The sequence below is a fragment of the Nanorana parkeri genome, unplaced genomic scaffold, assembly GCF_000935625.1.
Source record: "Nanorana parkeri isolate BGI_ZX_2015 unplaced genomic scaffold, ASM93562v1 scaffold677, whole genome shotgun sequence".
Taxonomy (NCBI): domain Eukaryota; kingdom Metazoa; phylum Chordata; class Amphibia; order Anura; family Dicroglossidae; genus Nanorana; species Nanorana parkeri.
In genome coordinates this window covers 439,653-453,346 of record NW_017306945.1, presented here as the reverse complement: position 1 = coordinate 453,346, position 13,694 = coordinate 439,653, and the positions used below count along the sequence as shown (strand labels likewise).

At 41.2% G+C, this 13,694-nt stretch overlaps 1 protein-coding gene across 1 annotated transcript in view; it reads left to right on the top strand.

The window, feature by feature from the left end:
• Window positions 1–1,104: 1,104 nt before the first annotated feature.
• Window positions 1,105–13,694, top strand: part of LOC108792731 (interferon-induced, double-stranded RNA-activated protein kinase-like) — a 40,799-nt gene continuing 28,209 nt past the window's right edge. The window contains exons 1-6 of the mRNA XM_018563568.1: window positions 1,105–1,211; window positions 5,224–5,371; window positions 9,132–9,176; window positions 9,842–9,945; window positions 12,447–12,579; window positions 13,381–13,448. Coding sequence (XP_018419070.1) covers window positions 1,105–1,211; window positions 5,224–5,371; window positions 9,132–9,176; window positions 9,842–9,945; window positions 12,447–12,579; window positions 13,381–13,448 — 605 coding nt within the window. The remainder of the gene's footprint in view (window positions 1,212–5,223; window positions 5,372–9,131; window positions 9,177–9,841; window positions 9,946–12,446; window positions 12,580–13,380; window positions 13,449–13,694) is intronic.

Genomic DNA, 13,694 nt, shown 5'->3' with positions numbered 1-13,694 from the left:
TTTCCCGGCCCCCCCCCCCCCTCCCATGTGATAGCCAATTTACATGACGGGTCCTCTTTATGAAGACATTAGGGGTCTCCAAATGTCACCTAGGGACCTCCTAATGTCACCTAGGGACCTGCAGAGATCTGCTTCATCAGCTTCTGTAGCTGGAAAGTGACAGTGAATGCAGGAAGTGATGTACAGTAATATACATCACTTCCTGCATTCCGGGACTGGAGAGTAGATCAACGGGAGATCGGCAACGGCAGTGACGGCTGCTGGTAATACAAGCGATTAGAGCTGCAGCTAACGACTATTTTCAAAATCGATTAGTTAGCCGATTATTGAGTTCGATTAATCAGATAAAAAAATAAAATACATTTTAAAAAATGGCTCCAGCGATGGGACTACTAGTTTGTATTGAGATTGTAGTCCATCACAGGAGCAAGCTTTGAGCGGTGGAAGTATAAAAGAAAAAAAGTGTGGTGTGCAATATAGTGAAATGAATAAAATTTTGGAAGAGTGGATTTTCAAAGCCCTGGTTATGGGACAGCAAATGGAACACTCCAGTGATAACCAGAATGTGAGTGAACAAACGCTAATACCTGCATTTTATTTAACCTTGTCTTTCTGTAATCCCCTGCACAGCAAGACCCTGTATGAATCTGGTACAGAATTGTTAGCCATTCAGGTTCTAGTGAATTGGTTCTAGTGAACTGTAACTGTGCTGTAGAAGATAAAAGAGAAGAGTAATAAACCTCATGGGTGTATTCCTGCTACATCAGGCAGCTGCACTGAAGATAAGTGTCGGGGGCCTTGCTGTGTAGTTTTCATGTGTTTATTCATGGCAGATTATATAAAGATTCCATCTCTGTTCATCTTTGTCATTAAAAAGATGACTACTTTGTGGTCACATGGAGGTTTTTTTCAAAAGTGCCTCGAAAGTAATATTTGTTTCACCTCTATATACTTAGCAAGAATGAGCTTTGGCACTATACAGGCAAGAAGTGTCTATGTGGTAGTAAAACACTGCTAAAAGTTAATCATTTGTATTTTTTGTATTTTTTTTCTGTGATAATGTGTGGCAACTAAATTGTGTAATATTTTTTTTAGGAGTTGACAATGGAAGAGCTGAATTGTAAAGGACAGCTTATAGCCTATTGTAGCAAATTTGGATTAATTGCTAAATTTGAAGAAGTCTCTTCAACTGGTCCATCTCATGATCGAAGGTAAAGAAATACATTTTATTAAATCAAATATAGCGTTTCAGTTTATCTACTATTTCTATTAATACTAATATTTATTTCTTCCTCATCCACTGAGGAACACAGGAAGCCATTCACTGCTTGGTTAGTACTGCCTACAGGAGGATTGGACACTGGCAAACAAAAACTTGTAAGCCATGCCAGGGTATTCATCCCACTACCAGCATGCCTCCATTATTTTTTAGTTTAGTGTACTAGGAGGATGGAGGTGTCTTAGAATTGATGACCTTTCTTCAGCACTGCTATCGAGTAATACTTTTTTTTTGTTTATGCTTACTTGCTTTGTTTTCTTACTTCACTCAAGGTTCTTGGACATTGCTGCTAGAGCTGGTCTCTTCAATAGCAGTTCTACAGATCAGCATTTCCTCAGCTTAGCTTTGGAGTGCCATACGCATACCATGCTGGAAAGGACGTTGCAGGGTTAGTTTGGAAATGACCTTTAGGAACTGGCTTCCCTCCTTTCTGTTCTGGTAATAAGATTGCTGTTTTTTCAGTTCTAGAGCAGTTGGTATTGCCTCAATGTCCCGAATATGAACAATTACACTGTGAGTAGGCTGATCGGGATCAGCCCTGGGAGATACCTCATTGTTGCACCATGCACGCTCATGCTCCACTTGCTTTTCCACCAGGAAGCATCTTCCTGTTGCTGATCTTGCTTTGCCAAGAGCCACATGGAACTCCGATCTTTGGTCTGCTCCTTCTGCCTGTCAACAGTGACCTAGTCACCTCTGGCCATCTGACCCTACACTTGCTACCAGCTGTTAAACTCTGTAAGTAGCTGAGGCTTGCCTTGTATTCCGAGATTTGTATCTTCATGTGGTTGCAACATGTTTAATTCTAGACACGGCGGAACAGTCCCACTTTTCACACTCTACCAACTGCTCTGGTGGCACTTGCAGTGTGCCTACTGATGCGGCCTTTGTTTGCAGCCTGGAATCAACCTGCTCACTGTTCACAGAGATTACGCCATCTTTGGAGTATTCCCTAGTACTAGGGATGCGCTGATTCCTAATTGACCGGGAAGCCAGATCCATGTTCCCCCGTCACTTGGTGATGACTCGCTGTCTAGATTCCTGATTGATTGGTCGGGTGGACGGCGAGTCATTACTTGCCCCCTGGGTTCCTGATCAGCCAGAAAGCCATCTTCATGCTTCCTCGTAACCTGGTGACGAGTGAGCATGGAGACGGCTTCCCTGCTAATCAGAAAGCCAGGTGGCGAGTCATTACATGCTGCCTGGATTCATAAATGGGACTTCCGGTATCGGTATTTTGGTATCGGTGAGTACCGGAGAAAAATATATCTGTACTGGTACTCGATACCGAAGAAAACGGTATCTGTGATTCCCTACCTAGCACAGATATTTTCTGACTCCAAATGCAGAGGCCACAAGCTTGCCCCCATGCTTTTGCCTGCAGATTCTGTATCAGATATGCCCAAGGCTTTGGCAGTCTCCGAACCATCAGCCACTGAGACCCTGTCCAATTGAGTCTCCATCTTCCTTAGTGAAAGAAGCCTAAGTCTCATCCTTCACTGGGGATAAGAAAATCCCTCTTTGTTTCTCCACATCAACCAACTCCAATTCCAAACAAGTGTGGCTGGCAAGTTTGGCTCCCTGTCCTCTGTGAAACTGGAGCGGCAAGTCTACGAAGCTCTCAAGGCAAATCTTATGCATGAAGGTGTGTGTCATTTTCCAAAGTGGAGGACATCTGTTGTCCTTTGCAGACACCTGGGCAGTCTGCATTTCAGATGGGTGCGGTAGAGGGTGGTTTATAGGGGCTACAGGCTACAATTTTTGCTTCCAGCCTGCTCTCTGGTTTATCATCTCCAACATTTTTGTATTGCCACACAGGTTAGCAGATTTTCAAGCAACTCTAGCATACCTTCTGGAAAAGGGTGTCATTGCCCCAGTTCCTGAGGCAGAATTGGTTTAGGGGTTTTACTTTGAATTTTTAACTTTTACTTTTGTTCACTATTCCCAAACGCAAAGGGGGTATCGGTCCCATCTTGGATCTGAAAGCTCTGAATGTCCTCATTTGAGCTCAGAAATTCTGTATGGAATTTATCAGGTTTGTTATCTCCTGTACTTACCAGGGAGACTTCCTGGTGATTGTGGACATCAAGGATGCATACCTACATGTCTTAATTTTCCCAGTGCACCAGCAATGTCTATGGATTGCTGTGAGCCCTCTGCATTTTCAGTTTGAAGCCCTGCCATTCTGCCTATCTGCAGGTGCTCACCAAGATGTTGGACCATAGTACTAGCCATGCTGTCCTTTCAGGGCATTACAGCCTAAATTACCCCCTGCTGAGGGAATGGTTGGCAGAGGTTCTGGAGGACAAAGTAACCTTGACATTCCAGACCTTGCAGACGTTTGGGGGGATCCTAAACTTCAGGAATCGGTGCTGGAACTGATTTTTTGCTTGCAATAACTGCGTCGATTCCCAGATTTTTTTTTTTTTTATTTCCCTTGCCTCGCTGTGTACAAATAATGGTGACTGAAAGGTTGGTAACAACTTGATTACATCTTGGGTCCCTGAAAATGTCATTCTGTCAAATGGGGTCAAAGTAAGTCTACTGCTTGGCCAGATTAATTCATCTGGCATTGAGGACCAGGCTGTCCTTTTGCTTGGTGGCTCAGGAATCCAACTATTTTTATTTAGTGGGCTTGTTGGCTTTTTGTTTGCTTTTGCCCACCCCTCAGTTGGACTGCTTTTAGATGTCCCAACTTTCTGTGTCTGGCAGTGGACGAGAAAGAAAATAGTATTATCTGTGATAAAGAAAAAACACATAAAAAAAACATAATTGTATATTTTATCCAATTTTTTTTTCTATTTCTTGTGTATTCTCTTATATGGTCTTCATGGTTTTCCCAGGTTTGCTGTTTTTTACCTGTTGCTATCCACAGCACAGAATGTAATGGACCATTTAATACATTTGCATACAGTAGCAGCATTTATTATTTATTTATTTATTTATTATTATTATTATTATTGCTTATAATTATTTATTATTATTATTATTGATTATAATTAAAGGCAAATTCAACATGCATATTCATTGTTGTTGCTATCAAACAATCTTCCTTGAGGAATAACAAGTGGCAGTTGCTGAGGTGCATGCATGCAATTCAGAAAGTGGCTTCAAAAAGGCTGCAGAAGTTCAGCGCAGTGCTAAGATGCAGCAAAGTGCAAAAACAGTATTCTGTTAAAAACAAAGATGGCAAACTGTTGAAGATATACACTGCTTGGCCAGATTATTATGACCACCTGACGTTTGTAGGCAAATTAGCTATAATTTCGCACTGAAGTTGCTAGAGGGCCAGACCATTATAAATAGGGAAGCAGGTTGTTTACCACGACAGTAAAAGTGATTTTTTTTTCTGAAGATATGGGTAAACAACGCGATTTAACAGCCTTTGAACGTGGGATGATTGTTGGCGCTCAAGCCATGGAGCGAGTATCAGCAAAACAGCAGAATTCGTTAAATGTCCCAGAGCAGCTGTTGGTAAAGTGTTTAAAGACTGGACTGTCAGCCGAAAATCTGGGTCTGAACGTGCAAATTGTGGCCGTCAGCGACTAGTCAATGTTAGGGCAGAACGCAGAGTGGCAAGACTGGTACAAGACAACAGAAGGGCAACAGTGCAGTGTCAGATTCCTCGCATCACCTTTCAACATCTCGTGGAGTCACGAGGCGGCCCAACGAAGTCATCTCATTGCCCACCGAAGTACTGATGGGGTGGTCATAATAATCTGGCCACTCAGTGTACAGTGCTGTAGCAAACTAAATGCCATTCATTTAGGGTTCACATGTACTTTAATTCACAAATGGTGTATCAGTTGAACTTTGCCATATAAACTAGCGTAGTTTTTGTGTTACAATGTTACCTTGGCCTGGAACAGAAGTGCAGAAAAAATATCCAAAAACTAACTATCTGTTTCGGTTTTTTTTTTTTTTGTTTGTTTTTGCTTTTTTAGATTCACTGTTCATGTTCTTGTCAACGATAAAAAGGTTGGAGTAGGAGAAGATAAAAAGAAAAGAACTGCTGCTAACATTGCAGCCAAAATGGCTTTGTTGTCCCTACAAAATCAAGAACATATTCAAGACCGGGTAGAGCATGAAAGGGTACGTTTATGAATATTTTCTGTCGCCTATCAAATAAGAGTGTTAAAGAGAACGTCAGGGAAAATACTGCTGTAAATATTTCCAATTATTTTTCTGTGTCTTCTTTAGTTCTGGCTGCACAATTTGGAAGAGAAAATAAATCTGAGAAGGGAAAATGGACAGTGGCAGGATATATATACTAGGGATGCACCGATAGCGGGTTTTTTTTTGTATTGAGTACAAGTACCAATATATTTTTTTTCCTCGGTACTTGCCGATACCGGAAGTCCCAATAAGGAAGCCGGAGAGCTTGTAATGACTCGCCGCCCAGCTTCCTGATTAGCCGGGCAGCGTGTAATGACTCGCCGCCCGGGCTTCCTGATTAGCCGGGAAGCCAGGCGGTGTGTAAGGACTCGCCGTCCAGGCTTCCTGATTAGCCGGGTGGCGTGTACTGACTCGCCACCTGGCTTCCTGATTAGCCGGGAAGCCGTCTTCATGCCCCCTCATCCCTGGTGACGAGTGAGCATGGAGCAGGCTTCCTGGCCAATCAGGAAGCCGGGCAGCGTGTAATGACTTGCCACCCGGCATCCTGATACCGGAAGTTCTGGTATCGGGATAAGCATCGGGAGCATTTGGGCGAATACGAGTACTCGCCCAAATACTCTGTATTGGCACAGATACCAATACTAGTATTGGTGCATCCCTAATATATACTATGTACTAAAGGGGTGATGTATAATGCGTACGCCCAGCGTACAGCAGGCTGAACAGAGTTCACATGGCATTAGTGCCACTAGATGGAGCCAAGAAGCAAAATAAATTCCTCTGCTCAATCTAGTGGCAGTAATGCCCTATGAAGGGTGTTCACCCAGCTAAATGCTTTATACAATAGCCCCTATGAGAAATCTGATGTGTATATAACAGCAGAGTGTATAATGTGAAGCTGCATGGAGTATAGAATGTACATAGTCCAGTGGTGTGCAGTATATATTGTAATAATTGGAGCTTTGTGCACATCAGTGAAATATTGTCCGCCATGTAATTCATGCTGGAAATAGGTTAGCTGTGTAGTGGTGTCATCTGGCACGTAGTGGTGTATATAATATTTTCACACAAGTTTTACCCAAGATTCACACATTTCTTCAAATTGGATTGAGTTGAAAAAGTGACTCCAGGGTGAAAGATATGTGGAAATATTGATAAATGGACATCTTTAAAGTGTATTTAAAGTAAAATTCCCGGAATTCTTCCCCCCCAAAGTAAATGTTTAGGCAAATGTAACATTTCTAAATGTTCCCTATAACAGCAAATCTTCACTTTTTGAGTTCAATTCCACATAAAAAAAACACCAGCTGCATGTAAGTTTTTATATTATGTCAGTTTACTGGTGAATTATAGCCTAATGGGAGCTCTCCTTTAAAGTGTTATTCCACTTTTCAGGGGTGTGGAAATAAAAAAAACAACTACTTGTTTAAAGACCAAATTGGGGGCCCAATCTGCTTCTCCCTCTTGACAATCTACTTGTCGTGATACAAAAAATAATTTTAAACAAAATCGTATTTAACCTTGCGAAGAAGCGCTTCTCATTAGTCAGTGCGGTCACCTGACCGATGCCCGTAACTTGCTAGCAAAATTCAAAATCCATAGCGCAGGGCTGCGCTGAACGGCAGTATGAGGTACAGATAGTACACGCATACCTGCAGAGGGGAAGGACTGTTCGTTGTAAGGTAAGTATAGCGGGGAGGGTGGGGGGGGCATGACGATGTAGGTGTACATAGTCCAGTGGTGTGCAGTATATATTGTAATAATTGGAGCTTTGTGCACATCAGTGAAATATTGTCCGCCATGTAATTCATGCTGGAAATAGGTTAGCTGTGTAGTGGTGTCATCTGGCACGTAGTGGTGTATATAATATTTTCACACAAGTTTTACCCAAGATTCACACATTTCTTCAAATTGGATTGAGTTGAAAAAGTGACTCCAGGGTGAAAGATATGTGGAAATATTGATAAATGGACATCTTTAAAGTGTATTTAAAGTAAAATTCCCGGAATTCTTCCCCCCCAAAGTAAATGTTTAGGCAAATGTAACATTTCTAAATGTTCCCTATAACAGCAAATCTTCACTTTTTGAGTTCAATTCCACATAAAAAAAACACCAGCTGCATGTAAGTTTTTATATTATGTCAGTTTACTGGTGAATTATAGCCTAATGGGAGCTCTCCTTTAAAGTGTTATTCCACTTTTCAGGGGTGTGGAAATAAAAAAAACAACTACTTGTTTAAAGACCAAATTGGGGGCCCAATCTGCTTCTCCCTCTTGACAATCTACTTGTCGTGATACAAAAAATAATTTTAAACAAAATCGTATTTAACCTTGCGAAGAAGCGCTTCTCATTAGTCAGTGCGGTCACCTGACCGATGCCCGTAACTTGCTAGCAAAATTCAAAATCCATAGCGCAGGGCTGCGCTGAACGGCAGTATGAGGTACAGATAGTACACGCATACCTGCAGAGGGGAAGGACTGTTCGTTGTAAGGTAAGTATAGCGGGGAGGGTGGGGGGGGCATGACGATGTAGGGGCGCTTTTCCCTCTTAACTTTATTGCTATCACACAGGCACTAACAAGCCCATATGTGATGCCATTTGGAGGTGACAGGTTCTCTCTATGGAGCCTGCTCTCCAGTACAGAAGATTGAGCACAATGCTGTGCTCGATCTCCTGTGCAGTCCGGCTTGTTGACAGCTGAGACAGGAAGCGCTGTGAGTATAGCACTCCTGTCTCACTGATCACACAGAGCAGATCAGTGAACGGACGTTCTACGGTTTGCTTCCCGCTCTCCATTCTAAAATCAATGCTGCGGCGGGGGTTTATAGACAAGCAGGCTGCTACAAGTGATGGAAGCATGAGAACTCTAGTCTTTGTTGCTCTCTGTCTTTAATGGGGTGACTCTTTTAGGAATGGTCTATTGTCTGTAACTGGTGTAGCCTTGCTACATTTAGCAGTACTTGGGGTTCCATTTGGCCTTTTTATACAGCCTTACAAATGGCATGCTCTAGCCCATAAAAACTAAATAAAAATCTACTTAAGTAGTCCTACAATAATAACACGATTTCAATATACTGATCTTTTTTGCCTCAACTGTGTTTGTAGCAACATTTTTCAGTCACTTTTTTTTTCTTGAGGTCAGGTTGAATTACATTTTTTTTTAAATAAAGGCTGGTTAAAAATGTTTGATTATTTTCAGTTGGGTTGTAATGTGTTGGTTATCCTTTGAAATATTTTATGTCTTTTCTTTGATCAGATCTTTAGCAGAAAATTACTGAATTCATTAAACACTATTGTAATTTTTATGTGAAGTGTTTACTTTTTCTTGAAAACTTCAGCTTATTGCTAAACATGTGGCAGACTGTAATGCCTACCATGACCCAAAAAGGTGGTGTGGGAATGTGGGGTTATAAAAAGTGTAGAACCCCTTTCCCCCTCAGTGCTTCTTTCTTTCTGGCCCTTCCTCATGTAGCAGCAACTTTTTTCCCTCTCTTGCCTGTGGTTGTCAGCATTGGTCTGAAGTAAATATGATTAAGATTTGTTTACCTTGCAGAGTAAGAGGTATCTGTGGCTTCCATGTGCTCATAAATTACAAGGAAACCGTTGTCAGAAGGAATTTTCAATTGGTTCTTTACACTCCTTTTTTAAAACCATTAGATTTTTTTTTTTAAGCACGATATGGCCAGCAAAGTACCACAGATTAAGCTTGAGCTCCATTCTTTTGTTCATATTTCAGGCTCCGGTCTCGGAAAACGTTGTTCACCCGACGACTTCTCCTGCTGTAAGCACAAGGTATATCATGCATTCCTTTAAGCAAACTGTAGCGTGGAACACAGGTTTACTTGGCAAGACAATGAATGGGGAGAGGTGGAGGCCTGTACATGTCCTCAAGAATGCAATTTATATATCTTATTAGGAATTTGTGATAACAGAAAAATCTTCATGTGTAACCCAGACCACCAGGATGGGACCTGAAGTCAACTAGGCTGGTCCACACCTATCATATACATGATTAGCTGTATTAAAGCCCTACTCATTTTAGTTGTGGATTGTGTGTGTTGGGGGGAGGAAATTATTTATTTTTTTGTCTATGAACTTATTTGTTATATTTCTCCTTGCTGTCTGTATATTTGATGGGTGTTAGGAAGTAAGAAAGTGTGACAGATGTTGGTCGTAACAGGAAGTGTCTGGAAAACCCCACAATGGCTACTTGGGCAGCAATAGTATACAAGAATAACGGTAATTAGTCCAGAATTATTTTATTAATACGTTCGATGTAATTTTTTTTATTGCAGCATCCAGCACAGTCCAGTTAATGGTGCCACAGGTTTAAATTGGGTATGTCTTTATTTTAACTAATTCTGTCTTTTGTATTTTTTGTTTAGTTTATACCACAGCCTAAATACATATAATAGCTTTCTTCTATTTTACATATATATATATCAGCAAGAACCAAACTACGTAGGAATGTTCAATGAATTTTGCCAGAGAAATGGATGGATGCGTTACAGTTTTGTGGCTGATCGAAGAGGACCTGACCATATTCCTGAGTAAATAAACTAATACAAATATGGGTAACAATTAATGTGTTGTGTTTTTAGATTTTCGCATGCACTGTTGTGCAAACATTGTGATTTTCTATGCTGCTAATTCATAAGAGCTCCACATGGTGAGGCCAGCTTTACTATGGTCTTTACCAAATGGTGGATTTTTATGCAGGGATTTCTATATTTTTAAAATGTTAACACGTATGTTGTCCTTGAGTTCTCATAGTAGTGCTTGTAATGTTGGCTTGCAGAGGTAAACCTCTGCTGATGGTATATTAAGCTTACTATGGTGTGCAAACTTTAACCCCTACATGACTGAGCTTGTTTTCAGTTTCTGTCATTTTTGCTGTGTGACCTTCCATGGCAGTAATATACTTTCTTACTAAATGTACCCACACATATTATATATTGTTTTTTAGAGGACATATAGACTATATAATTATATCAAATGTGTACCTAACGCCTCACTTAGTTTGAATAAAATATTTTGGAAAATGAGCAAAAAACTTAAAGAAAACACGTTTTTTTCTTTAGTTTTGATTATTATATTTTAGAAATTTTTTATAATAATGATAGTACAAAAAATATATATCATTTTTATTTTCTTAATCTTCTTTACAATTTTTTTTGTCAGTTTATATCAAGCAGTCACCATGACTGCTTGATAAATTTAACTTTTTAAAATTTTTGGTTATTATTTGGCTGCTCCAAACTTAGGAACAGCTAATAATAACCTTTAGAGACTGATCCTGACAGCATGTAAAAATCAGATCTCACTAAAGGTCCCTGATAATGCCCAGACGATCAGAAGTGATACATTTCAGGCACATTGTAACATTGTGCCTGAAATGTTTCAGGGCTCAGTCACACTAGATGCAGTGCGTTCCGACCGATTTTGGCCGGAACGCACTGCCTCGCATTGCGGGCGGCTCACTTTTTAGTGGGGTAGGAGGGGGCGTGGCGGGCCATTTAAGTGAATGGCGCTGTAGCCACGCCCTCCAGCCGCAATGCGATCCGCCGCACGGGATCGCAAGGCACTTGAATGGCCCGCCACGCCCCCTCCTACACCACTAAAAAGTGAGCCGGCCGCAATGCGAGGCAGTGCGTTCTGGTCAAAATCGGGCCGGAACGCACTGCATCTAGTGTGACTGAGCCCTCACACAGCTTTGTAGACATAGGGCCAGTCTATCGAGCTGTCAAAACGAATCGCAGAGAGGTGACTCACTCTGCTACCTCTGTGCTACTCTGCTACCTCTGTGCTATCTTTAGCTGTCCGGATCGCTATTCAGCGATCCGGTATTTGTATGTAACCAGGGCCAGATTTACTTTTTCTCGACTGCTCCAAGGCCAGGTTCCCCAATGCGCCCCCTACCTGCCAACCCCCCCTTCCCCCCATTAAGAATGGCAGACCTGCAGGCTGCATACAATGTCGCCGAGATCACGTGTACAAAAGAAGTTGTGGCTTCCCCGCTGTACATTTTAGCTCTGCTTGCCCAAAGCGGGGTTAAATGTAAAAAAACTACCCGCCCGGGCATGATAGGAATTCCACACCCCTGCTGCCCCTCAACTCCCTGCTGCCCCTCAACTCCCTGCTGCCCCGAGGCCGGGCCTTGGTTGCCCTTGTGGGAAATCCAGCCCGGTATTTAACAGCTTCATTCTTTCATTAATGAAAGAAGCTTTTACAAAAGCTTACCTATTTCATTAATGAATGCCTCAATTCTGAGGCATTCATTAATGAATGGTAACCGCTGAAAATCAGCGTTTACCAGCATTACAGAGCCGCAAATAACTGGTCATGTACAGTGTACGTGGCTAGTTATTTAGGCACTTCGTGGCAGGACATACAGTGTACGTCTCCCGTCATGAAGGGGATAAGGACCTATTTTCACCCTTGTGTTTTAAAAACAATCTTCTAGAGGTTTGTGTGTTGTTTGGGATTGTTAAAAGTAAGTGAATGAAAATGGTGCCCTGTTTGGTGTAGATTTAACAGAACATCAAGCTGATTAGTACATAAAACACCAACATAGTATGTATTCAAAGCATAGTGGACACTTGTGTTGCCTATAGGTTACCTGTTAGTTGCCTGGCTGCCATGGTGATTTATTGTCACTGACATAGGTTGAGGCAAGGAAATATAACCCAGAATGGTAGTAGGCTTTAGGGATTGATTCACCAAATTATTTAGGGCTGTTCACTTGGCAATGCGAATCTTTGTAAATAAAGAGACGCTGTGTTCCTTTTCATTAAGCAGTCGTGCAAAGGACATTTCCAAGAAATAACACTTGTTCTTGCATTATGGGTTGAATTAAAATGAACAGAGCTTTATCTTTTTTGCTAAGTTCTTTGAGCATTCACTTTGCAAAGTGAGTCTTTGTGCGTTTAATAAATGAACCCTTTAGTGCCTGATATGCCAAGAATGCTGTCTCCGGAGCAACAATGTGAAGTACATGGACTATGCTATAGATGGCAAAAAAATGCCTTCCATTTTTTGTTTTATTCTTAAGGTTTTTCTGCCATGCTGTTATTGGTGAGCGGAAGTTTCCTGAAGATAAAGGGAAAAACAAGAAAGAAGCAAAAAAGAATGCTGCATATTTGGCTTTAAGGGTTCTTAAGAAGGAGGATCCTACCAATGTTCAGGTAAATATTCTGTATCAGAATGGCATGTATGTAGTTGAAACAAATGCCCTTGGGCATGGTTTGTATACTGCCATTGCGACCTATCCAATAAGGTTGGAGCCAAAAAGAGTTATTTGAATAAAAAATTTCTATAGAAATTAGTGGAATTAACACAAATGTTTGGTATCAGCTTAACTTAAAGAAGAACTACAGGAAAATTATTTTATTAACCGTTGCAGTGGGGCTACCCCTGCACTGCAAGGGTTAACTGCTACTTTTTGTCTAAGTTCAAATAAAAGTTCTCACTTGATGCTCTGAGCTGGCTTGTTCTTAGACCGGTCCCTAGAGCCTATCTCCCCCTCTGCTGCAGCGGTCTGATTTCCAGTAAATCATCACCTCTGTACACTGATACAGACGTGAGTACCCGGAGGAAGATTCCAATGCTGCAGTGGAGGAGACAGGCACTGTGACAGCTGGCCGGCTCTGAGCTTTGGGCGAGTATAACTTTATTTTTGAACCTAGACAAAAAATGGCTTCTGGGATTGTTGATCACATGTACAGCTCATCACTTTAAAGGAAAATATATTGAATAAGGTACATACTACTGTAAAGAAGGATGCTTGGATTAACCAAGGAGTACATGCTTGAGGCTATATTACATCTTAGTTTACCATTTATTGCATATGTTATGGTACTGGATATAATACAATAAACCTGCTTAATACAATTTATATCAACAGTAATGAGCAGACCTGTATCTAAACATTAAATAATTAGAACTCAAGTTGTATGTTTGTAATATGTTACTTTTGACTCGCACAGTTACAATGGATCCCAGCGCTAGATGATGGTGATGTGATGCAAGCAACAAGTACTTCTGAATCCAAAAGGTATCCTCACATTTTAAGTGGTGTGATATTTTTTTATTTTTTTTTAACAAAAACACTATGAGGGGAATTTATCAAAACTGGTAAATCTGGAGCAGCTGTGCATGGCAACCGATCAGCCTCTCTTTCATTTTCAAATCTTAATTGAACAAACTGAAGATTGGTTGCCATAGGCAACTGCTCCAGATACTGTCTGCTGCCGTTTTGATGTATGCCCCCCCCCCCAAAACTGTTTGATCACACTCAGCA